Source organism: Protopterus annectens, chromosome 4.part0 (genome assembly GCF_019279795.1).
Source record: "Protopterus annectens isolate FY-2018-M chromosome 4.part0, PAN1.0, whole genome shotgun sequence".
Taxonomy (NCBI): domain Eukaryota; kingdom Metazoa; phylum Chordata; order Ceratodontiformes; family Protopteridae; genus Protopterus; species Protopterus annectens.
The window spans coordinates 519,477,396-519,504,656 of NC_056733.1; the positions used below are offsets into that span (position 1 = coordinate 519,477,396).

The 27,261-nt window shown below is 43.6% G+C and overlaps 1 protein-coding gene across 1 annotated transcript in view; it reads right to left on the minus strand.

The window, feature by feature from the left end:
* DDX54 (DEAD-box helicase 54) overlaps positions 1 to 27,261 on the minus strand; it is an 841,349-nt gene that overhangs the window by 566,777 nt on the left and 247,311 nt on the right. Inside the window, 1 exon segment of the mRNA XM_044068440.1 lies at positions 25,547 to 25,608. Within this exon segment, the coding sequence (XP_043924375.1) occupies positions 25,547 to 25,608 (62 nt within the window).

The window sequence follows — 27,261 nt, forward strand, 5'->3', positions numbered from 1 at the left end:
CTGCTGCAACGTCAACATTTTGAACTTGGGAATGTCCAGATAAGTGTTGAGGATAGATAAATCCAAAATTGGTCTCCACGTGTTCCCCTTCTTTGGTACTAGGAACAGACGAGAATAAAATCCTAGGCCCACTTCTGGCACAGGAACCGGCTGTATGGCCCCTATTTGGAGCAACAGAGAAACTTGCTTGTGAGCCTCTATTCTCTGTTGAGGAGGAACGTCTGGCATGCCTTTGAAAGGAGGCAAGGTATGGAAATAAAACCTGTAGCCGTGGTGTATGATATCCAATACCCATCTGTCTTGGGTAATTAAACTCCAATTTTCTTTGAAAAGTGCCAACCTTCCTCCCAAAGGTGCTGCCAGACGAGAAGGCTCTGGCAGCTGAAAAGGTAGGTCATTGGGTCTGTTTACGAAAGGACTGACCCCTGCCCTCACCCGAAGACTGTGCAGGAGAACTCCCTGTTCTAGGCCTGAAAGAGCCCTGAGCTCTGCCCCTACCACGTCTAGATCTACCCCTAGACTGGGAATCAAAAGAAGGATACGTCCACCCCTTAGTAGGCCAATTTCTACTAAACTTTGGAGGCTGGACCTGCAAAAAATCTTTAACAGTCTGCATAGACTTAGCCTTGTCTTCCATTTTCTTTAAAACTGCCTCAACAGGAGAACCAAACAACACGTCAGATTGCAAAGGAGCATCTAAAATCCTTGTTTTAACATGGTCAGACAAATTCTGATCCCTCAGCCAGGCGTGCCTGCGAAGAACTGACCCAGTGGCAGCCACCCTAGACGAGGCCTGTACAGCATCAAAACCACATTGCAAAGAATGCTTACCCACCTGTTCAGAAACATGCACTAAATCTTGCAACTCTTTACAATCAATACCTACTGCCAGAGCATCAACCTTAGACTTCAATTGTGAAAGGAGATAGTTTTGGTATTTCAACATGTGAAACTGGCAATTCAAAGCCCTCATAGCAAGAGTGGAAGAAGTATAAACTTTCTTTCCCCATCTATCCAAGGCCCTGGCTTCTTTGTCTGCAGGAACCGGATTCTTTACAACAGAAGCCTTAACACCTTTAGGCCCCTGGCTGACAGTTTCTGGGTCTGCCCTAGGACTCTTAAAAAGAAACTTATGAGCTTCAGGCACCCTGTAATACCTATCCGGTTTAACAGGAGCAGGAGGCAAAGAATCAGGATTAAGAGAAGCCTCTGTAAAAACATCTTCCACTACATCCAAAACAGGGGGTATAGCCAAAGGCCTATGCTGGGGTAAAACAAAATTCCTAAGCCTTTTCCTGGAATCAGAGAAGTCCTGACCTTCCCACTTAAAATGCTCCCTCATGGAATGAAGAGTTTCTGAAAAAGAAAAATCCTCAGGAGGAGAAGCAGAAGGAGTAGAATCATCCACATCAGAATCAGAATAAGGAGAGTACTCCTGTAAGTCTTCAACCGAAGACTTTGAAACATCTGAAGCCTGCTCAAAACTCCCTAGCTCAGGCTCCACCCTAGGTCTCTTATCCGGAGGGGGCATAGAACCCCTAATCAAAGTAATCAAATCTTCTGCCATTTTAAGCATATGCTTCTTGGGCACAGTTCCAGAAGAACTAGGGGTGACACCAACTGAAACTGAACCTGGCCTGCCCCTGGGAGAAGCCTTTGAAACAGAAGGAGAGGGCCTAGCCACCCTAGGAAGGGAGGGAAGTATAGTAACCTGAGAAGCCCCCTCAGCCTGACCTGCCTCCTGAGAGGCCACATCTTGTAATAATAAAGTCTCCCCCTGGGAACACAAAGAAACCTCCGGTGGAGCCACCGGCTCCACCAACACCTCTAAAGAACCGGCGTCCAGTACAGACGGTTCTTCTAGCCTAGGCTTAACTGCTTTGTCCTTGCGCTTCTTCGAAGAAGCGGGCGGAGCATCCGACGGCATTTTATAATTGCACCGCTTCCCAAAGACTAACCTGGCACAATCCAGCCTTCTCTTTATAGTGCGTTTATTGAATCTAGCACAAGAGCGACAGCCAACAACGTCGTGCTCAGGCCCTAAGCAAGGAATACACAAAGTATGATAATCTCTATGCGGTATCTGTTTCCCACAAGAAATGCAATTATTGACTTTTTCTGACATCCGGTAAATCACTGAGGCAAGAAAAACTAAAATATTCCCCAACGGGTACTTAGCCAACTTTGAACTCGGTCTGAAACTTCGAAATCGAAAAATCTCAGAACGCCAACCGGCACTTGCAATGCTGCTTCTGCATCGGACCATGCGGCAAAAAAGACTGAGGATATGACGTCGGTCATGCGCATTTGTACCCTGACGTCCTGATGTCAGTCAAATGCGCCTTGACCGACGTCAGCCTTATACTTTGATATTCGGGCCGACCGAGGACAGCGGACTACCCAAGTGTAAGGACTGCAGCAATGTGAGATGAAGAACATCCAAAAATCCTTCTGAGCATGAAGCAATCAAAATTTCGTGTTATGCAATGCCTTGAGATTAGAAGTGATTAAAATTTTTTTGAAAAGCTCAAAATGCACTTACTAGGCATTGCCGTGTGTATGAATGTCATGCTGAAAAAGTACCTTAAAGTATAAGTTGGCAAAACAGGTCAATATGGCACTTTTATTCAGATCTCATAATCTATACAAAAGACTTGGTGTCCAGGCCTCACAAATCAAAATTTTACAGCACATGTAAAAACAGGAGATAGTGGACAAGGGCTATGGTACTTGAATCAGCTCCACTGCGGATCAATAAATATTTTTTATATTTTTTTATATAAAAATCTTACACCCAATGGCAACCAATCAATCAGTCTTTTGAGTCACACCACTGGCACCAAACAAGTTAAAGTGCAAAAAAACACACAAAAATGAATCACTACACAACTCACCAAGCTTAGCCTGGAAATATGAATTGTTGTTCTAGGAATGCTACCATCCACACCAGTTAACAGGGTTTAAAATGAACCTACTGAGAAGAATCTGTGGCTTAGCTCCTTGACCCCCTTCTCATCAATGTCTCTCTAGATTACAGCAACTCCCAGACCTCCATTCCAAGAGGTTAACTGCAATGAGAATCAATTGTTAAACTTACACACACACACACACACAGGTGTTATTTTTTTTTTTGCTACTTGCACTTCACCGAGTGCTCCAATGATGGTGTTATTCATCAATGGTGCAGCTGAACAAATTATTTAATGGCTGAAGTTCATTAGATTAACAGTTACATAATTTAAAGGCTTTCCTTCTTTCCTTGGATTTATGTGTCCCAGAGTTAATGAATTTAACTTCTGGGATGGGGGGGAGCTCCACGTGTAAAAGATTTTTGTTTTACTTTTGGTAACTGCAAATGTAACCTATTGACATTTGCGATTAATTTTTTTCCGATTTATTTTATTTTACATTTGATCCTTTTTCAGTGGAGGTCCAGGGAGAAAAACTCCACATTATACAATTTGAAACAAACTTTGAGTACATTGTCTATCACAATAAGTTGCATCTATGTGATCATAGCATAGTGAAACAGATTCTACACAAACATTATATAGCTTCTACACAGAATTAGCTGGAAATATACTAAGTTTTTTGAGCATTTTGTACCACCTACTCATCACAGCAAAGAACCTGCGTGTACATAGAGCATTAAAGTCAGTTTAGAAGAACTAGTCACATTAGCTGAGAGAGAGTTTAATCGGGAGCAGTGTATGGGCATAGACACTTGTTGGATGAGTTTTTAGCATTTTTTTAATGGAGTTAAGGCTGTGGTAGATACATTCCAGATTTTGGCTATGTAATTTGAGTAGAAGGCTTCTCCAGCAAGATCGTTGACTGTGGTTATTTATATAAGGGTTTTGTTGCTAGAGTGTAGAGCTCTGGCACTTTGCTGCATTCCTGGAGATTTTGTTATTAACAGGAGTTTAGTTTTGCTAATTCAGTTTTTCTTAGGTTAGTTAATATGAGTGACACAGAGTAGAGTAGAGATCAGATGGGACTGAGCAATAGTAGTTTTTGTGTTTTTAGTAAGATACTGCTTGTTCCTATACAGTGTACCAAGTTTGTGTGTGTCCTTTTTTACAGCTTGGGCTAGGTGGATGTCATATGTCATGTCGCTGTCTACTTCTACTCCTAGTAGTTTGGTGTGAGGTGAGGGTGAGAGAACCGTGCTGTTTGTTGATACGATGTTGAATGTGGGGAGGGGTACAGTAGCTTTAGAGGGCTGGAATATCATGAGGTTTTTTTTGGGGGGTGTAGAATTAGGTGGGAATTTGTTAGCCTGGTTTCTGCTTCTAGAAAAGACTCCTGTGTTAAGTGTTTGTAGTTTCTGTAGGGTAATAGCCGCACACATCACTGTAGAATAATCTGCATACTGAATGACTGAGGCATGAAGGGCTAAGGTATAAAGGTTTGTAGATATAGGGAAGAAAGGTAGGGGGCCTAATGTAGAGCCCTGGGGAACTCCTATGGTCACAGGAAGAAAGGGTGAAAGATTTTGTTGCCAACGTACTGCTTGCTGGCGCTCAGTTAAGTAGCCCTGGAACCAGGCAAGAGTAGACCGAGATGGATTCAATTCAGAGAAAGCATTTATAAGTTTGCTGTGTGAGACCATATTAAAGACTTTTAATAAGCCTAGAAAGATAGAAGATATGTATTTACTATTGCTTCTGTGAAGGTTGACAGTGTTAGTAAATAACATTAGTGCAGTGGTAGTACTGTGGTATGGCTGTAAACCATGCTGCGTACTGGTTAGTAGCTTGTCTGTATACAGGTAGTCCATGATTTGCTTATGAACAATTCTCTCTAGTATCTTAGAGGGGATAGGATTGCAATTGGTCGGTAGTTAGACAGATCAGTTGAATTGGCTCCTTTATGGGGTGGAATAATGTGGAGAGTTTTCCAAATGGTCGGAAATTGGTGTTCCAATATAGATCTAGTGATAAGAATGGATACTGGATAGGCAATTCCTTCAGCAGCTAGTCTTAAAAACTCTGCTAGTAAGTTGTGTGTAACTAGAGTAGTGGGCTTTAATTTCTTAAGAAGTCTTTTTATAGCATCAGTTGAGGCAGGTTGAAGGGAGAAGGTGGTGTTTTTTTTCTGTGCAAGAGTAGCTGGAGTAGGAGCGGGGGCTGACTGTTAGAGGTGGGGGTTTGATTTCAGTAGTAATTAATGGTAAATCACCAATGAGTTTGTTCGATAGTTTTCTTTCTTTTTTTTTTAAAACAGTTTTATTGGATTTTGATTATAATGAAAACAATCACATAGACATATACAAGATTATTTACATTATAGATTTACAAACTGATAACATATTAAAAGCATTTAAATATGAATATACGAATAACAAAGCAAACAAACTAAAGTATGTACATAGACATCCAGTATTTATACATTAACATACACTATAACCTTCCTTTTGTAACTTGTTCTCATGAATGACAAGGAAAGTCAATTACCTTTATGCAAAATGATATTTTTTTCCAACATATTTTGTAAGTTAACCATATTTTGTAAGTTAACCCATAAGTGATATTCATAAGTCTTTCTAGAAGTTCTAGAGGTTATGGTTCTTATCTGTAAATGACTAACTTCTTTTAATAAATTAGTAAACTCAAAGAATGTAGGAGGATGTTTTGAAATCCAATTTTTTGTTATGTGTTCAATGTTTTTCTGATTCGATCAAACTCACTGGTAATTATATAGCAGTATCACTGGTGCAACAGACAGCACACTTGCCTTTTTGTTCAGGAGGCTGTGGGTTTTATTCCCACAACAGGCAGATCAATTGCTAACAATGCAGTGCAGCATAATGAGGGTATTGCATTCCTGAATCTGCAAGTCCTTTGGATGAGACATTAAACGGAGGCCCCATCTGCTTGAACTGGGGGTAGCTCAGGTGGATGTAAATGATTCCATGGCACCTAGGGGTGCTTTATTAACATTTACATTTATTTTATATCATATAAGAAATTAAATCGATAATTTACTTGCATTTTTGACATTCATAATTAAAATTATTTACAAGTTAAACACAAAAGAACTTAAACAGTTCTATTGCTTTCATTTTTTTACATTTACCTTCTACCTCCCCATCCTTTCTTCTACAACCATAACCATCTTATTTCACTAATACAGCCTCCTCTTCCATTTTCTTGTTATAGAACAAATTCTCACATTTTTTTCCATAGTACCCACATTGTCACAATTATTATTTTATCCCAGTTATCAAAATAAAGAAGTTATGTACTCACCATAACGTTCCATCTGAGTAGTTATACTTCATTTTTCTGCAACCTGTGGGTATAGGATCTGTATCGGATCCGAGCCGGCAACTTTTTTCTAGCATCTGCTCCAAGCTCTGAGCTCCTCCCCTTACCCATAATGCACTACCATCTAATATCTTCCCTCATATCGAGTTTGCTGCAACTAAATACATAAGCAACTCAGCCCAATGAACCAAACCTGAAAAGACAGGACAAGGTCCGGGGGACGGAGGGAGGGAATGTTGTAGAAAAATGAAGTATAACTACTCAGATGGAACGTTATGGTGAGTACATAACTTCTTTATCTGAAGGTGTTAACTTCATTTTATCTGCAACTTGTGGGACAGAGTCCCCAGCTACTCCAATCCTGGGACGCCCTTATGGAAGGATATTCCACAGAGCCAAAGGATGCTCTATCCCTAGAAATCAGATATAATTTGTAATGGGAAATGAAGGTATGTGAATTGGCCCAGGTCGCTGCTGCACAAATGTCGTCCAAAGGAACCCTAGACCAAAAGGCAGCAGAAGTCGTCATGGACCTGGTAGAGTGAGCCTTAACAATACCAGGAGGAGATAAACCTTTTGCTTTGTAGGCATGTGAAATGCAAAGAGTGATCCATCTGGCCAAAGAAACTTTAGAAATAGCTTTTCCCAGAAATGCTTTGGAAAAGGAAACAAACAACTGGTCAGTCTTGCAAAATGATTTTGTTCTATGAAGATAAAAACAAAGCTGTCTATGAACATCTAACAAATGAAGTTTTTATTCACCTTTAACAGAGCTTGAAGCTCAGAAACCCACCTAGCACATGTAATGGCGACTAGGAAAGCTGTCTTCCAGGATAAAAATTTCAAATCCACCGAAAATGCAGGTTCGAAATGTAAGGTCCCAAGGAGGCACTGAATCCTTGACAGGTGGACGTAACAGAAAAGTACCTTTAAGAAAAGCCTTACACAGCCTAGAGGAGGCTAAGGCCATGTTGTCTTCACACACATGAAAATTAGAAATGGCTGCCAATTGTACTTTCACTGTGGAGAAACTAGCTCCTTGCTGAAAAATGCCAGGCAAGAAATCCAACACCGCTGGAACAGGGGCTGTAAAGGGATCTAGTTTTCTCTGTGAGGCCCAAATGTAAAAGCGCTTCCATTTACTGCGATAAAGTTTCCTAGTGGAATCTTTAAGAGAAGCCACCATACCAGGGATGAAAGACCGGGAGTCCTGGCAATCAACGGAACTGGAGCAACCAAGCTGTCAGCTTGAGGCTGTCCAGATCAGGCGGACGGGCCCCTGACGGATGGGAGATAAGATCCTGGCAGGGATCTAGAACCCAGGGATCTAGAACCCAGGGGGAAGCTAAGAGATGAGACCAAAGGAATGGGAACCAAACCTGACGAGGCCAGAACGGGACAATGAGGATAACTTTGCACCGCAGTCGGCAAGCTTTCTGAAGAAACTTCGGAATGAGTGGCAATGGTGGATAAGCATACAGAAGCCTGGGGGGCCAAGCATGGATTAGTGCGTCTCTGGGAACTTCCCCTGGTGAGGGAATCAGAGCAAAAAACTCGCTGCACTTTGCGTTGGACGGAGATGTGAAGAGATCGCAGCAAGGCCGACCCCATGCACAGAAGATCTCTTCCGTTACTGACCGTTTCAGAGACCACTCGTAAGGCATCAGAACAGCCCAACTCAATGTTGGAGCGCCCCGGGATGTGCGTTGCTAACAGAAACTGACCGGTGGAGATCGCCCATTCCCACACTCTAATGGCCTCGCGACATAGGGGCTAGGATCTGGTTCTCCCCTGCTTGTTGATATACCAGACAACCGATATGTTGTCTGACTGAATTGCAAACAATCCGAGAGAAAGGACAGTGTAAAAGGCTTCCAACGCTAAAAGCACTGCCCTCATCTCAAGAACATTTATGTGCAAAACTTGGTCTCTGACTGGGACCACGTGCCTTGGACTGTCCTTCCTAAAAAGTGCCCCCCCCCCCCCACCCGAGTTGGGAGGAATCTGTGGTCAATGTGGTTTGGACTGGTAGAACTTGTACTGGTTGCAATTGGGATTTCTCAACATTGAGTAATTCCCAGTAGATCTGCCAACCGAATGAAGTAATCTCGGGCCAGACACAGGTGATGCTTGTTGGGCGCAGCGAAGAGCCGGTCGTCCAGGTAAAGAAACACCTGAATACCCTGAAGCCTCAGGTGAGCCACTACAACTGCCATTACCCTTGGTGAACACCCTGGGCACTGTGGCGAGACCGAAGGGTAAGGCTCTGAACTGAAAATGACTGGCTCCCAGCCGGAAGCACAGAAACCTCCTGGAGTTTCTGTGTATTTTGATGTGGTAAGCATCCTGGAGGTCTAACAAGCACATCCAGTCGCACTCTCGGAGATAAGGTAGAATGGACTGTAGGGTGACCCATCCAGAATTTCTGTTTGGCTACAGACAGGTTCAATGTTGACAGGTCTTGAATGGACCTGAGGGTCCCCCATCTTTTTTGACACCAAAAAGAACCTTGAGTAAGACACCTGATCCGGACTGATCGGGGGGGACATGTTCGATGGCTCATTTGAGAAGCAGCTTTGAAACCTCTAGACCTGCAGCCTCCCTGTGAATGGGTGGAACATCCGGGGAGATGTTTTGGAATATTTGGAGGGGCAACAAATGGGATAGTGTAACCTCTGGATATTATCTGTAACACCCAGTGATCTGTTGTAATTGACTCCCATGCCACTGGGTGTAAGGACAATCTTCACCCGACTGCCTCCAGAGTAGGACAGTCGGGCCACTGCTCAAGGCTACTGACCGGGTCTATCAGAAAAGGGTTCCCTAGACCCAAAACTTCTGGGACCCCCTCTACCTCTGGGTCGGCGTCGATCCTGTCCCCCTCTGCCTCTGGGGGAATAGCTGTCCTGAGAATCTCGAGAAAACAGATTTTCAAAACCACATCTTCTTCTGTCCCCTTTGATTCCTAGAGAAGGACCGCTGAGGATTACAGAAGTGGATCCTGACGGCAGACAAAGTCTTCCCGTCCTTTTCGCTCTGAACAAGTGTCACGTACGGTCTTCCCAAAAAGGGAAGAACCGTCATAGGGAGCATTGATAAACGACGCCCTGAAAGGGTCCGCAAACTGACGCAACCTGAGCCAGGCATGACGCCTCATGGCTATGCCTGTCCCAGCCGCCCTAGCTGCTCCTTCCATGGCATGGAAAAGGAGCCACATAGACGTGTTTGAGACGGACTTCAGAGTAGACATTTTAGCAGAGAACAACTGTTTGTCCTGTGGCGATAAAGATTCTGGGGGCGACTTAGCGAATTCCAAAGCAAGGTCTCGCTGAAGCCAGATCACATGTGCCAAATAGTTCAGCGCACAGATTGAAAAGGTCGCTGAGGAATAGACGGGCTTCCCAAACCTATCCACCAACCTGGACTCCTTGTCTGGAGGGTGGACTGAGGAACTCTCGTGTGCTAGTTCCTTCTTGGTGGCCGCTGCAACCAAAATAGCATCAACTAGGGCACCTTTTGACCAAGATAGCCTGTCGGAAGTGGGTGATAAAATTTTGTCAGGGCATTTGCACTTGCGGTTACGGTGACCCTCTTCAGTGGAACTCTCAGAAGAGGATTTGTGAGCCGCAGGGGGTTCCTCAGGGAAATCAACCTGGGGATCCTCTGGCACGGGCTGTCCCTGAGACAGGATGAAGGGAGTCATCACCAAATCCAGGGGGGCCTGGGTGGAATCAGAGGGGATGGGCTGGGGTTTCAATCCCTGGGAGAGAACCCTCTCCACCACTTCAAAGGCCAAGGGAGAGCGGACCTCCTTAGCACCCAGCAAGGAAGATGCCCTCCCCGGATCCGAAGTGGGGACCACAGCCAAAGCAAGGCTAGCCTGAGGTCCGAGGAAACAGGTTGGATCCGAAAAGGTCAGAGCAGAAGAATCCATTCCCTCGGGTCTGACTCCCTGTCCACGGCTCCGAGAGTCACTCGGATCCGAACAAATCGGATCATAGGAACTCAAGGTAACAGCCAGAGTCGAGGTTGGAGGAACCGTCGGAGCTGAGCTACCAGCTCCAAAAATCCTCAGATCCAAGAGCCCCGAAGCCGAAGCATGGATCCGGGAAGGAGAGATGGGGCGGAAAAAGAGCATGGAAGCCCCCCCCCCCTCCAGAGGGAGAGGGGCCTGGCAAGACTCCCATCTGTATTTGGGTCTGAATGAATCTCCACATCATCCTGTCCATGTCCAAGTCCTATAAACTCCAAGTCAACCTCGAAGAGGCCACCGACTCGGATCTGGCTGGTCTGCGCAATGATGGAGAGGAAGGCCTCGGGTCCGAATGTTCCAACGGCTCCGGTGAGAAATGAGACCAGAGCAGTGGCGAAACTGGCCTCATGGCCTTAGAAGGGGGACTAAAGAGCTCCCTGTCCAGGGATCTCTTGCCCCTATCCTCTTTGCGCCTTTCTCTGTCCTTTTCCAAGACAGCCACGCTGACTGTAGATTTGTCTTTACTAGGCCCAGCACCAGAAGAAGAGGGAGTTTGAGTCCTTGTCTGGGTGGCAGGTTGAGCACTAGGTACCGAGGCCGTGGCAGATTCCAGCATGGATGCAGGGAGCAGGCCTTTGGCTACTAACTTGGCCTTCCGATCCCTGAGGGCCCTAGGATTGAACCCGTTGCAGATAGCACATTGAGTGGACAAATGTGCTACTCCCAAGCAAATCACACGCAGAGTGTGACCATCGGCCGGGGAGAGCTTATGGCTACACACTGTATATTTCTTGAAAACCGATTTTGGCTGATCAGTCATGGTCCTGCACCCAAAAAGAAAACACTACATACCAGAAAAGCCACACACAAACACAGGTAAGGGAAGGGCAGGCCTAACAACTACTCTACCAAGTTTAACAAAACTTTTTTTTTTAAAAAACAACGAACAAGTGATACACTAAAAAGGGGAGGAAGGGAAAAAATCACTCAGACACACACAAGATTAGATATTAATAACATTTACTATCCCTGAGATCAGAGCAAAGGAGACCACGATGCACACTACTGGCGAGGCAAACGAGATCTGGGGGAAGATAGGAGATGGTAGTGCATTATGGGTAAGGGGAGGAGCTTGGAGCAGATGCTAGAAAAAAAGTTGCCGGCTCGGATCCGTATACCCACAGGTTGCAGATAAAATGAAGTTAACTACTTCAGATCACATCTTTACTTTATCTTTCTTCCCCACATAATATATTTACATTTATAGATTGAAACCTTTTCCATTTATATCCATTTGCAACCAAAAAACAATATTTTCTTGCCATCACCTTATATTTCATATTCCCTTTCACTGGTAACTTGTCCAATAAAATTCTCCACAAAACATCTTCTGCTTCATAAAAATGTTCAAACCTTTTACTGTTTTTATTGACTTTTTTCCATTTTCTTTTAACTCTTTCCATGGGTATACCACAAAAAAAAACATTAACATTGTTTTCTTTTTCCCATCCATAATTTCATTTTTTGTCACATTATTCTTCTTCGGACCTGTCCTTTTTTTCTATACTTTTTTTTTTTTTTTTTTTTTTCATTTAGGTACATTTTGTAGTTTGCAAATATATCATTTCTTTTCATCTTTTACCTTTTCATTACCCCCAAATAAATCCATAGATGCCAAGTGCGCTGCAGAAATTTAAAATTTAAACCACTTGTTTATTACAAATTATTCCTTTATTTAAACCACTTCTTTATTACAAATTATTCATTTTCTCATTGGGTTCAGCCTTGAGCCCCAGAGGAAGCTAAAAAAAAATCCTAAAGTCTTTTTTTCACTTGAGTGACAAAATATATCCCCCCTAAGTATACTATGTTTCCCAGTATATAAGTATTCCGCATGTGTCTTTTTCTGAAATAAGTAAAACCTTTTCTACCACACTATAATTTTTTATTTATTCCACTCTCTCACTTGACTTGTTACACTTTCATACTCCCCAATTGCTACTCCCAAGATCTTCAGATATTTTTGCAAAATATATTCCATTTATTTATTTTAACTGCAGATCAGCCTTTAACACCTTTTTGATCCTTATTACAGCATCACTTATCCGTCCCTTGTTTTTTTGTTATTAGAACAAAATCATCTGCATATGCTATACATACTGGTAATGTAACACTTCCTTCCATCTCATATTTTGCAGCCCTCATTTCATACATGCACATCTGTGCTACTGCATTCATTACCAATACAAATAAGCAAATATTCATTGGATATCCCATTTTACTCCTCTCAATACTTCTATCACAGGTGATTACTAGGCTAATGGCCCCAGGGCCCTTACAAGCCTAGCCAAGTTCAACCCGTGTTCCCAAGGGTGTCTGTTTCAAGCGGGTCTATATCACATAGTCAAAGTCTTATAACTTCGAACACGTAATGTTCGAACCATTATGTTCAAAGTTACAAAACTTTGCTGCCCCACACCCACACCCCCCACTACTTAAATATACCAACTCCGAAATTGCACCCCATTGAACAAAATGGAAACCTCTGCTTGTGGAGATTTCCAATGAAATGCTCAAACTTTTACAAATGCAGACTTATGGTCTCGACCATATGAGGTTTGAACTTGCAAAAGTTCGATTACGTGACAGGAACATGGTTCAAGGAGACACTAAAATCAGCACCTATTGCCCCTGTCCAAGAGGGACACAGGTGGAACCCCTAGGGTGAATTTCTGGTTAACCAATCCAATCATCCAAATTGCACTTAAAAAAGGGCCAACGAGGGGCTTTAACATGAACAGGAAGCTTGTTCCAAAGGTGAGGCAACCTCTGTGAGACAAAGCTCTCTCTCTCTCCAGCAAGTTCTGTTGATGTCACATACCAGCTTAAGGTCCTTTGAGCAAGTGACCCATGTGCCATTTAACTTGCAAATGTACAGCCTTTCCATTAAAGATGGGTCAGAGACTGCTCTATACGAAAGGTACAGGTCGCCTCTGAACAGTATGAATGACACAGAGCAAAGTGACAATGATTTCAGTCTGTCCACATAAAACAGATCTTTAAGACCCTGAATTTTCTTTGTAAGGAACTTCTGTGGTCTCTACAATTGCTGCAAGTATTTGGAAAGGACCAAAACACCAAAGGCGGAGGTGTGTCCATATTCAATAAGGATATCCACACCTCCAGGCTAGTTGCTCAGCATAATGCATCTGAGGTTATCCAAGTGCAACTAACTCTGGGAAAAACTGCAATCCAAACTGTAGCTTGCTACAGATCCCACACCACGCCCCAGTATTCCCACTCCTCTTTTCTTGAGGTACTGCAAAATATTAGGGTTCAACCAAACACCCTAATAATGGGCGACTTCAACTACCCCACCATTAACCGAGAAACCTACTCGTGTACCAACTTCCTTAGCGCAACGCTTTCTGGAATTCATAAACTCCAATGCCTTGGATCAACTTATCCACACCCCCATCAGGGGAAACAATATCCTAGACCTAGTCATTACCAACATGACTGACCGGTGTTCACACGAAGTCAACTCCTTGTTGGTCCAATCCGACCATAAGCTAATCACCCTTGATATCCACAGCCTGCTCGCACCCCCCATTAAGGAATCCACAGTAAAAATATTCTCCAAAGCCAACTTCATGCTACTTAAGACAGAAGTGGTGAACTTCATGACACCCATGCAGATGGACAATACAGTTACAACTGCTGAATCCTACACAAATGCACTCCATAAGCACTTACACGAGTGCATGGATCATGCTATCCCAAACAGAACCAAGATGCTATCCTCCAAAAAAAGGAAGCCAATCTGGTGGTCCCCTGCCATAAACAAAATGTACAACAGAAGGAAGAAACTGTTGCAAGAGAGAGTAAAATCCCATGAGTGGAGGAGCTCCCTGGTCAGCCTCAGTAAGAAGCTGAGATCCCTTATAAGATCCTCCAAAGCTAGCTACGAAAACAAAATCACCACTAATTCCAAGGACAACCACAAAACATTCTATAGATATGTCAAGAATCTCGATGACATCACCCAGATCTGCTCTGAGTTACAGCACAAAGGCAAGAAAATTACAGAACCAACTGATATTGCCAACATCCTGGCAGAGGTTCAGTGCTAACTTTACCCCCCCCCCCTCACCCCCGAAAGGGCCCATATCTATACAGGAAGAATGCAGAGTCCCTGTAATCACAACTACAGAGGTAAAAGCTGCACTCTCTAAAGCCAAAAACACAGCATCCATAGGACCGGACAACATCCCAGGCTGCGTTTTACACGAACTTCAGAATGAACTGGCTCCCCACTTAAGCACCACGTTCAACAATAGCCTCGCATCAGGCTTTGTGCCCACTGAATGGCGCACAGCAACAGTTATCCCACTCCACAAAGGGGGAGCCACCACTGATCCCAGGAACTATCGACCTATTAGCCTGACGAGCCTGGTCTGCAAGGCCATGGAACTTATAAACAAAGACATTGGTAATCTCCAAACTCTGGATCCCACCCTGTTCAGGTTTGTGAAAGGCAGATCATGCCTCCTGAACCTGATCAACTTCTTTGAGGCAGTCACCAAAGCCGTAGATGAGGGTAAATTGGTTCACACAGCCTATGTTGATCTCGCCAAGGCTTTCGACACCATCCCCCATTCTGGAATTATAGATAAACTCACTAAACTATGTATAAATCCCTACGTCACAAGATGGGTTGCCAACTGGCTCACTGACCGAACCCACACTGTAAAAGTTGCAGACTCCAAATCTGACATCAAAGCAGTAACAAGTGGAGTACCACATGGGTCCATCCTGGGACCTCTCCTGTTTGGTAACTACTTCTCTGAAGTACAGGCTAACACAGAAGGCCTCTGGCTAACTAAGTTCGCAGATGACTGCAAACTAGAAGCCATAGTCAAGTCCCCAAATGATGTGGACATCCTACAGAAGGGCCTCGCTGAGACAGATGCCTGTTGTCAGAGTCACGACCTCAAGCTCAATGCTGTCAGAGCCACGACCTCAAGCTCAATGCCATAAAGTGCAGTGTCATCCCCTTTGGTAAACACTCTGTACCCATGAACTACCACATAGGCAGCAATCTACTTAACACCGAATGCGTGATAAGAGACCTTGGGACCCAGGTGGACAGTAGTCTCTCCTTTGATAGTCACATCGCCGCAGTAGTCAGGAAGTCCTTCTACATGGCACACCTCATCATAAAAGGGTTCTCATCCAGGAAAAAAGGAGGTCATTGTTCCCCTCTACTCAACACTCATTAGTCCCATTATAGAGTACAACGCCTCTTTTGGAATGTACCTCACAAGACATCTGCAGCAGCTGGAAAGGCCACAGAAGTACCTCACAGAGAGGATTTCTGGCCTCAAACAAATGCCCTACACTGACCGCCTCAAAAAACTCCAGCTTTACTCCGTAGCACATCGCCTACTCAGAGGTGATCACTGCCTAACATATAAAGCTATGTCAAACCCAGAGCTGTTGGACATGCTACACCTAAATCCCAATCCTCCGAGCTACACACTCTAGGGACCTAAATCTTGTCACTACAATAAACAGGACATGCTGGAGGGATAGATTCCTGTCCCAGAGACTTCCCATACTCTGCAACAAGCTACCCCATCTATGTCATGCAAAGTTCTTCATTAGCACTCTTCAAGAAAAATCTTGAATAGTGGATGGGAAATAGGAAATACACCCCGGGAATCACTTCTGTCTCTCTGCTCGACAGTGGCACAAGAAAGTAACTTTCTTGTGTGGTGTAAGCCAGGGAACCCTGTTGGCTAGGCTTACGTAGGCCCTTGGGCTGATAGCCTAGTACCTACCTATGAACCAAGGGGAGCATTATACTCTATTACTGGTTTGATGACGGAAGAGTACAGGGGGTTATAACCTTTTTCTGGAGGCAATGCCCTTACTTATGAGATGAGCAATATAAAATGCCCTTCTTACCACTGTGGAGACATGGTGATTGAAGTTAAGCTTGCTATCAACCTGTGTGCCTAGATCTCCCACCACTGACTGTGTGCTTAGGGTACTGCTATTGATGTGGTAGTCTGCTGAAGGGGATGACAATGCTTTTTTTTTGGATGAAGTTTAAGACCATGACTTTGGCACCAGTCATTTGTCTGCATAAGACCTTCTTGCAGGATTTTGACATCACTAGGGGTTTAAATGATCGCTCCCAGTTTGATGTCATCAGCAAACTTTGTCAGCCACAGTCCTTTTGTTTTAGCCTGTACTTCGGGAGAAGTAGATTCTGAACAGTAGGGGTCCAGAACCAATCCCTGTGGAACATCACTGGTTACAGGTGGTCTGGAGGAGGTGGTGCCCCCTATTTTGTCCGTATGTGTCAATCCATCAATGTATCCTTTATCACAACTTGCATCCATGAATTTTCATAACATTTCTTCATTACATTAATATTTTATCTCCTATACCACACACCTCTAAAATCTGCCACACTCTTTCATGGCTCCCTTAATCAGATGTTTTACTATGTCACATCCTATCAGTTTGGCTTCTTTATTTTTTTTCAGTATCATTTCTACCAGTTCTATGATAATAATTAACATTTCTTTCCCTGCTCTTCCTTTTATACCAAAAACCCATTCTTACTACCTCATCCAATACTTTCTCCATCCTTTCCTGTAGTATTTTCATAAATATTTTGCAGTCAGTATTCCCTAGTGTTACGGGCCTCCATTGTTTATCTTTTCTTTCATCCTTTCCTATGTAAATGTTATGACTCCACCATGTCTTATTCCATTACACCTTCATTCATCCATACATTTAATATTTAAAAAAAAATTTTCATCTTTATTCTTTTCCTTATAATACCCACAACTTATACCATCTAATCCTGGAAATGATTCATTCTTACCCTTTGTCACCTTCTCTATTTCTTCTACTGTTATATCATTTTCTAAAAAAAAAAAAAAAAAAAAAAAAAAAAAAAATCCTCCTTACTTTTTTTTTTTAGATATTTTTTTCACTTTCCAACTTTCCATTCCTCTTGCTCCTCCCACTTTAGGGTGTTTAACATGGCAGTCATGTAGCCCTGTCTCTGCTGTTAAGAAAGTGGGCTTTGCAGAGACTATATGTATTTCAAAATGTAGAATTTTAGATTCCCTCTGGAAGCATAGTCAGGATCATTCATGTACTGCTGACCACAACAACCCAGATGTGTGCACAGCTTCAAGCAGACTTTAGCACAGCAGTTAGCAGGACAATTCAAAAACAATACCAAGTTCAGCCATCATTAGCAAAATCATCACACCCAACCAGGTGAATCTGCATGATATAAACATGACAAGTAAACAGCCCTATCTCACCATAGATGAAACTACAGAGCAGCCAAGTTTGGAATCTAAAATACCTGAAATAGTGAAGAATTGTAAAGCAAACCTAAAGCTCTGCTTGTACAAGTACAGCTGCTTTTAAATGTTACTTAAAGTACAGTTGTGTACCTACCATAAATGTAGATGTTCGAGTGTATTCACCGTTGCAGTCATTACTCCAGGGTTATCCTGCTGGCAGGCTACCCGCAGTCGGCCTGAATTCCAAAGTGCTGGTCCGGCGTTGGTTGCTGTCGCCTCTTCCCTGACATCAGTGCACCAGGGGTATAAAAGATGCAACCGACGCCATTTTCTTCAGTTTTTCTTGCCCCAGATGTCAGGTGCCCCCAGAAGGGTAGGCTAAATAGATTATGCCAATAAACATGCATGCACTAAAGTAAACATTTCCTTCATCTACAAGCAAATACACCACACAGATTGTATAGAATAGAGAGGTACAGATAAGACCCAGCATATGAAGGGGGGATGGTGGGAGGGTAACCTGGACTGCAACAGTGAGTACACTCTAACATCTACATTTATGGTAGGTACACAAGTGTACTATTTTCATCGTGTTTCACTGTTGCAGTCATTACTCTTGGGTTGAATCCCAAAGCTGAGGATGGGTGGCTGGGCTAAATAGGATTAGGAGAGGCTATGAGGCCCTGCAGAACTGCAGTGGCAAAGCCTGCTCTGGATTTAGAGTAGAGAGGTAAGTGGTAGTGCTTTGTGAAAGTGTGCACTGAACTCCAAGTTGCAGCCTCTAGGATTTCTTTGGTTGGTACTTCTCTGAGGAAGGCTGCTGAAGTGGCTGCTGCTCTGGTAGAATGTGGCCTAATGCCCTTAGGCACTGATTTGCCATGCTATGAATAGCAGAAACAAATGCAATGGCCTATCCATTTAGAAATAGTCTGCTTTGAGATAGCCTTTCCTTGTGATCCTGCAGCATATGCCACTAAAAGTTGCTCAGTCTTTCTGAAAGCTTTAGCTCTGTCCAAGTAGAAGTGTAGCTGTCTGTGTATGTCCAAAGAATGCAGAAGTCTCTCACCCTTGTTCTGTGGGTTTGGATAAAATGTAGGCAAGTGAATGGTTTGGTTAAGGGCCACACTGGACACCACCTTAGGCATAAATGTAGGGTGCGTCCTCAGAGAAACCCTGTCTGGATGGAAAATGATAAAAGGTTCCACAGCCATGAGTGCCTGTAACTCTAAGACTCGTCTTGCAGAGGTTATTGCTAGGAGCAGAGCTGTTTTCCAGGATAAGAATTTTATATCAGCAGTTGAGGCTGGCTCAAAAGGAGGTAGCGTGAGCTTTTCCAAGACATAACTGAGGTCCCATGCAGGTATTGGTGCTCTCCTTGGAGGTCTTATGTTTTTGGCCCCTCTGAGGTACTTCCTTATTAAAGGATGAGAAAAAATAGGTGGTTCCGTATTGTAACGGGCTGAAATGGCAGAGGCATGAATTTTAATTGATGAAAAGGACAGGCCTTTGTCCAGCATCTCAGTTAAGTATTGTAAAATCTGAGGAATACTTGGTACAAACATGTCAATTCCTTGTTCCTGGTTCCAAGCACATAATCTCTTCCATTTTTCTGCATAAGATTTTCTGGTACTGGGCCTCCTGGCCTCCAAGATAACATCCATGACCGCTTTTGAAAGAGGAGTGTTCTGAATGGCTACATTATCTGCCATGCTGCCAGATTTAATGTCCTGAGCTGGCTGTGCAGGATCTAATTGTTTTGTTGGGTCAGTAAGTGAAAAGTTTGAGGCAATGTCCAGGCTGGACCTTGAGACAAGTTCTTGGATTGGGTACCAGTGCTGGCGTGGCCAGTCTGGGGCAATCAGTATCATTTTTGGCTTCTCTTGTCTGACCTTTAGGAGTACCTTGGGGAGGACAGGCAGTGGAGAAAAGGCATATACTGTTAGGTTTTTCCAGCTGAAGGATAGGGCATCCACTTTCCATGCTAGCTTGTCATAAATCCTTGTGCAGAATCTCTGTAATTGGCAGTTGTGAGGGGAGGCAAATATATCTATATGTGGGCATCCCCATTTCCTTGTTATCATGCTGAAGACTTGTGGATCCAGTTTCCACTCATGGGGATCCATGAGGTTTCTGCTTAGTTCGTCTGCCAGAGTATTTATTTTTCCTGGCAGGAATTGTGCTTGCAGGTGAATTTGATAAGTCAATGCTGTGTTTCCACAAAGTCATGGCTGGTCTGCAGAGGGGGTAGGAATATGTGCCTCCCTGTTTGTTTATGTACCACATGACTGTAGTGTTGTCAGTCTTTATCAGTAGTTGTCCTGGATGAAGTTGATCCTTGAAAGCTGTCAAGGCATTCTGAACAGCTAGCATCTCTTTTTGATTGATATGACGATGCATCTGGCTTGCGGGCCATGTGCCCTGAATACATTTTCTTGCCATGTGGGCCCCCCAGGCATAATATGATGCATCCGTTGTTAGTGTCTGCCTGGCTGTGGGTAAAGTGAATGGCTGTCCCTTGTTGTGGCGACAGGCCTGTGCCCACCATCGAACCTCCTGTTGCAGGCAGGAAATGAGGGTAATTAATGTTTCCAGGCTGTGGCAATGTTGAGTCCAAACACTTTTTAGATACCATTGTAGTTTCCTCATATGCAGTCTGGCATATGGAATTAGCAGAATGCAGGATGCCATGAAGCCCAAAGCCTGCAGGATTTTCCTTGCAGATAACTGGGTCTTTGTTGCCAACATTTTGAAGTAAGAAGTCAGTTGCCTTTGTTTGCCTGGCGTGAGATAAGCCATCTGGGCAGTTGTATTTAAGCTTGCACCCAGGAATATTATCTCTTGAGAGGGTAATAGTTTTGATTTCTTTTCGTTTAGTGTATACCCTAAACAAATTAGTAATCTTTTTACAAACCCCAGATGCTTTAGTAGAATGTCTTTGTTCTCTACTTGCATAAGGCAGTCGTCCAAGTAAGGATATATTTTAATTCCTCTGTCTGCAAAATGCAATTACTGGTGCCAGGCATTTTGTGGGCGCAGTAGATAAGCCAAAGGGCAGTGCAGAGAATTAGTAGTGCATTGAGCCAGCTATGAATCTGAGGTATCTTCTGCAAGATTGTCTGATTGGGACATGCAGGTATGCCTCTTTTAGGTCCAAAGTTACGAGCCAAGCCTTCTTGCCCAGCATGGGCAGTAGCTGCTGCAGAGTCAACATCCTTGACCTGCTCTTGTTGTGGCACTTGTTGAATGGCCCTCATGTCCATGAGGGATGAAACTTGCTTTTGTGCCTCTGCCCATTGATTGTGTGGCAGGTCTGGCATACCTTTTGCCCTTGGCAGGGTATGAAAGTGGAACCTGTAGCCCTGAGACACTATGTTCAAGACCCATTTGTCCTGGGTAATTATGTGCCAATTTGGTGAAAAAAGTGCTAGTTTTCCTCCTAAGGGGGCTGCCAAAAGATATGTGCTTGGATCTGGCAGAGGAAAGTCACTGGGATTGTTTCCTGTATGGTTGTGATTTGTCTTCTCCGCTTTTGGAGGTAGAAGCGCCCCATTGTTTAGGCCTGTATGAGCCTTGGGGCTGAGATTTGCCTTTGGGGCGTCTGTATCTGCCTGACAATGGAAAGGACCAATACTTTGTAGGCCAGTTCCTGCTAAATCTGGGTGGCTGTACCTGTAAGAAATCCTTAACTGCCTGCATGGATTTCGCTTTATATTCCATTTTCTTCAATACCTCTTCTGCCTTAACACCACACAAAGTATCATGCTGTAATGGAGCATCCAATAGTTTTGCTTTAACATGATCAGGTAGATTCTGTTCCTTTAACCAAGTATGCCTTCTAATGACAGAACCCATAACGGCGGCCCTGCAAGAGGCTTCCAGTGAATCAAATCCACATTGCAAAGTATGCTTTCCCACTTGTTCAGCTGCATGCAATAAATCCTGCATTTTCTTGTTATCTGAACATTCAGAATTTGTCAACATTTTCTGTTTAAGCGGTGACATTAAGAATTGCTGATATTTAAGCATATGAAACTGACAATTTAAAGCCCTTACAGCCAAGGTAGCAGAAGTGTAAACTTTTTCCCCCATCTGTCCAGTGCCCTAGAACCCTATTAGAGGGGACAGGGTTTTTTGCAGTGGAAGCCTTGACCCCCTTTGGGACCCTGAGATATAGTTTCTGGGTCAGCAGCAGGGTTTTTATATAGAAATTTATGAGAGTCTGGAACCCTGTAATATCTGTCTGGCTTAGCAGGTGCAGGGTTTAAAGAGTCAGGAGACAGGCTGGACTCTGAAAATACATCATCTACAATGTCTAGTACAGGTGGAATAGCAAGAGGTCTATGCTGAGGTAAGTAACAGAAAGTCTCTGAGCCTTTTCTTAGATTCTGAGTAATCTTGGCTCTCCAAGTGAAAATGCTCCCTCATGGTATGCAGGGTTTCCCCTAAAGAATAATCCTCAGGAGGAGAGGCTGAAGGAATAGACTCTTCAGCATCAGAATCCTCATAAGGAGGAATAGAGTATCCCTGTTCAGAAGAGGAATCAAAGGAAATTGAAACCTGATCAGAAGAGTCATATTCTGTCTCTTGCCTAGGCCTCTTATCAGGAGGGGGATGGGAACCCCCTGATCAAAGTAATTAGGTCTTCGGCCATTTTAAGCATCTGTTTCTTAGGCATGGAAGTCTGTCCAGGAGAATGCTGTATTTGTTTCTTTGTCTTTAGAGCTGTTTTAGTCTGTCTTTGAAGCCGAGGGTGGCTTGACATATAATTGTGTAGGTCTGAAAATACCCTCAGAAGCCAATGCCTGCTCAGCGGCTCCGGACCCATCTGAGGGAAAAGTTTCCGAGGGTCCAATACTTTGAGTATCCCGAGGCCTAGTTGGCTCCACGTGGGAGTCGGAAGCGGCCTGTGGCTCTGAGGTAGCGGGTGTGAGGGGCTGCGAAAGCGCCTCACTGAGAACCGGTGACTGGCCTAGCAAGGGCCTCGTCGTTGGTTTTGGACCTCGGATGCCTGTCCTTTTTCTTTTCCTTGCACTTTTTATAACTCCGGTCGTTGGCTGTTCTTACGGCATTATATAATTAAACCTTCAGCCAAAGTAATGAAAGGCAAAATCGTACCGACGCTTAATAGTGCATTGGTTAAATCTAGCACAAAACCAACAGCTAGCAACATCGTGATCAGGGTCTAGGCAAGGAATACAGTAAGAATGAAAATCCTTATGAGGTATTTGCTTCCCACAAGAAATACAATTGTTAACTTTTTCTGACATCGGTCTGGAGCAAGAAAAAAGTTTCCCCAACGGGGTACTTAGCTTTAATGAAGACTTCGGATCTGAAATTCGATTGTGAAAATCTCAGGAGTCAGCCGACCGGCACTAGCAAACTGCTTTTGCTTCGGGCACCGCGCGGCAAGAAGCACTGAAGAAAACAGCGTCGGCTGCATCTTTTATACCCCTGGAGCACTAACATCAGGGAAGAGGCGACAGCAACCGACGCCGGACCAGGACTTTGGAATTCAGGCTGACTGCGGGTAGCCTGCCAGCAGGATAACCCAAGAGTAATGACTGCAACACTGAAACACGATGAACATCTTGCTGACAAAGTAAGAGATTGGTTTTGTTAGTACTTGCAAGTGTAATGGGAAGGTGAACGGACAGGGGAATTGTAAGGGCAAAGCACCTGTTTTGGCTGAAGGATTGTTATGCATCATGGGAGCCACACCCTTCAGCAGATATGCAGAGGACAGTTCAAAATGCTCTTGCTGGGCATTTGATACCACTTTCAGTAAATAAATGTTACTGTAGTACACATTATACGATATCCACAAAACTATTTTTGGCATATGAAAAACAATACTGTTTTGGGTGGACATTTGCTCAGTAAACTTCGGTGTCTAACATTACTTAAACAGCATGAGTGCAGATATTTAACTGTCAGGCACATAAACAGCCTGCTACACAGCCAAGGGGGAGACAGGTTGTGCAAGGATTTTGAAGTGCTATGCAGGAACATGACTAGCTCGTTTTCCACACCCTCACAGCAATGCCCCAAAAACAAACAAACAAAAAAAAAAACAAAGGAAGCAGAAGCACTGACTCAGCTGAGAAATCCACCCATAAGCAAATTTCTCCAGTGAGGTACTACTCTAGACCCTTCTTTTCCATGGTCAAAGGGTCTTCAGCCTTCATACAGCTGACCAAACCTACCAGGACTGTACCTGGGAAAGACGTGGTGGCAGTCATCAGTGGAGCTGGTGACCACTGCTGCAATTAAAAAAGACAGTGTGAAGGGTTAGGGTCACTGATATCACATGAGCTAGTGAACAAACAGCTCAATCCCTGGAATGCAAAGATAGGTCAACGGGTAGGGTCCAGTGAATCACCTCTCAATGAGGCAAAGGAGTCTCTAGCCTACCTCAGAGGAAGTGGCAAGTCCAGCAGTGCTGGACATTTGGCAGCGATGGACCAACTACAGAAAAAAATCTACTACAGATGTCCCAGATTTGTAGACTTACTTCTGTGTAAGAATACCTGTTAAAGTCTTCTGTACCCCAATGTTACTATCCAAATTATTACAGCAATATGATTTTCAGTATATGGGTGCATAAGGAATTCACACGCCACAGCCATCTTGCACAAGGTATGAAAAGAAAAAAATTATTACCATGTTAATATTAGTAAACCTCAGTTGCATTTATATTCCTTGTGCAGAGTCATACTTAAGGATATTGTGCTTTGGTGTATTTACAGAAGATTCTTTATTCGGCACCAAGACTCTGGGACTGCTCCAGCCTGATGTTGGAGAATCTGCAAACTTATAAGGATGGCAGGGATGAGCTGGCACATTCAGGGAGTACAGTGTGTGAGCTGGACACGGGGAATGTGAACACCGTATCACATGGACTACCTAGCAGTTGGAGTGATATCCTTTGTGGTTCACATATCTCTTGCTCTGTTCACTAGATGGGCTTTATTTTATTGTGGGTATAGTCTCTGCCCAAGTACCTCAGGCAAAATGGGCTATATCATAGAAATCATACATTGTGTGTCTGTCCTCTGGGGTACATGAGAACCACAAATGTTTCCCCACATACTGAAGTATGACATCATGACACTGATGGAGTACTCTCAAGACAGATGTTGGAGGTACTCTCACTGTGTCCCCAGTAGGTCACTGAAAGGTCCCTGTATCTAATGTATGTAAAACAACATACAGCTTAGTCTCCACCTGGATAGGTACTCTACAACTTCCTCTGGGTTGCAGATGAAACTGACACATGATCATAGTTTCATGGATGGTGTCCTTATCTACACAGTAGAGGTCCATCATGTCTGTATGACAGAGTCTGTGAAATGGTAAATGAGGTCAGGGGTGTGGGTATGTGTGCGTGTGATGACATACAAACCAAAGGGTAAAAAGGTCAAACAGATGAACCCAGCCAAGCTACAGCCTTCACTGTGCAATACAGTAAACTCCTGTGGTGGAGACCCATAGGATATACAATCTGCTTATGCTGTAGTGATATGGTCACTAAAGGCTGAAACATGCATATTTACAGCTGGGGGAGGTTGGCTTTATTGGCCTGATTATACCCATAAAAACTTCAAAAGTAAAAAGTCATGGACATGCAGAAGCCATGTAACTGAAACACTATGTCCTAAAGGGGTCATTTGCATATATCCCATTGGTCTCCAGGCTTATACAATAATAATAATAATTATTGACTATTTTATAGACAAGACAAACTGACCCTTATGGTATCAACAAACCGGATTCTGTATTACTCTTGTACGCTGTTAATATGCACCCTCTTCTTAGAGCAACACATTTCAATTATTATTAATGGGACGCTGTCACTGTCCTTTTGCAATGCTAGTACAGAAACATTTAACCTCCAAAAACATGAAACTGCACTGATGCCAAGGAATTAAAATCAGTTGTACAAATACCGAGAAGGCACACACGCTTACCTTCAGCTGCTCACTGAGCTTACTGTCCAGATCTAGCCGTATCAGTACTGGCTCAGTTAAACCTAAAACACAAGAAAATATTAGCTTCTGTATTGGAATGAAAACCCGTAATAGCACAACATAATATAAGACATGAAAAAAGTGCAGTTGTGCAAGTCCTACTTACTTGTAACAGTACAGGTTTAAAGAAAACACTGCCTTACTGGTATTCGGGTAGTAGTGCCCTCCTAACCTACTCTCTGGAAGCCCACCTAAGCTCAGAGTCCCTCCCAATGCCTATTTGTGGGTGTGATGGATCAATCACCTGTCAGTACTGGGACTGTGACACACCCAAGGACAGGTCACTTGTGTTTTTCTTCTCTTCCTTGTGGACCCTAGAAAACCAAAAGCCCTGTGAACACCTACTAGCCAAAACCACACAAACACACAAAAAACAAAGGCCATGGAGCACTGCTCAATAGCAACCTAAACACCAAACCATGTACTCCCAAAAAGAGGGATGGGGGAGTGGGTAATGCTAGTAAGGCAGTCAGTTCTAGGAACATCTCCTGTTACAGCTAAGTAGGACTTGCGTAACTGTAATATGTTCAACACACATACTACCTTTCTAGCATTTTTGTAGATTCCCAAAGCTTACCCAGCCTTGGAAAAGGAAGGATAAGGTTTCAAGAGCTCCTCAGACAGGTCCTAGTGAAGCCTGCTCTGGATTTAGAAAAGGCATCCAGATTGCAGTGCTTCATAAAGATATGGACAGAGGACCACGTTGTTGCCTCTACAGTACTCCTAGAGTCCACTCCTTTCCAATATGCTACTAAAGAGGAAAAGGCCCTGCTAGAATGCACCTTTGCCTCGCCTGTATTCACCTTCCCATAATGGGTGTAACAATACCAAAGTACAACCAACATGCAGAAGTTTGCTTAGAGACAGGTTAATCCTTCTTTGCCCCTGTGTAAAAGTCTTTCCATCTTCCTGAACTGTTTCATTCTGTCATGATAGTACCTAAGTTGCCAGTGCATATCCAAGGTATGAAGGTTCCTTTCTTCCTTATTCTTAGGTGCTGGAAGGAACACAGGGAGAGTGATAGAGTGAATTCACAGACTACTTTTGGCTCCTTTCCAATACTCAGCATAGTTTCCGACCAAACCATAGCACCACCACTGCCTTACTCTCCTTTTATAACACTATCTTTCAGCATAAAAACAATGGCTATCTCTCCTCTGCTACTTTCCTACACCTATCTAAAGCATGTGACATGGTCCCACACAAACAACTCATCTCTGTCCTCAATAACCTATCCTTCTCTCAATCAGTCCCCAAATGGTTTCAGAGTTACCTGTCTGACTGCCAACAATCCATTGTATGGCAGAATGACATATCTCCCCAATTACCTGTCTCTATAGGGGTTCCCCAAGGATCCATCCTTGGACCCCTACTCTTCTCTATTTTCACCAATAATCTAGCCTCTGCCACAAAACATGGCACACTCATACAATACGCAGATGACTCAACCATCATCTGCTCAGCCCAGTCCCTACTCAAACTGCAAAAAATCACACAGGAAGCCTTTTCCTCTGTTGAAACTTGGTTATCCAATGCCCAATTAAAACTCAACCCAAACAAAACTAAACTACTTGTCTTCCAACCCACCAAACATACTCAAAACAACTCTCACTTTAACATCACAGCAAAAGACAACACCACTATACACCCAACAG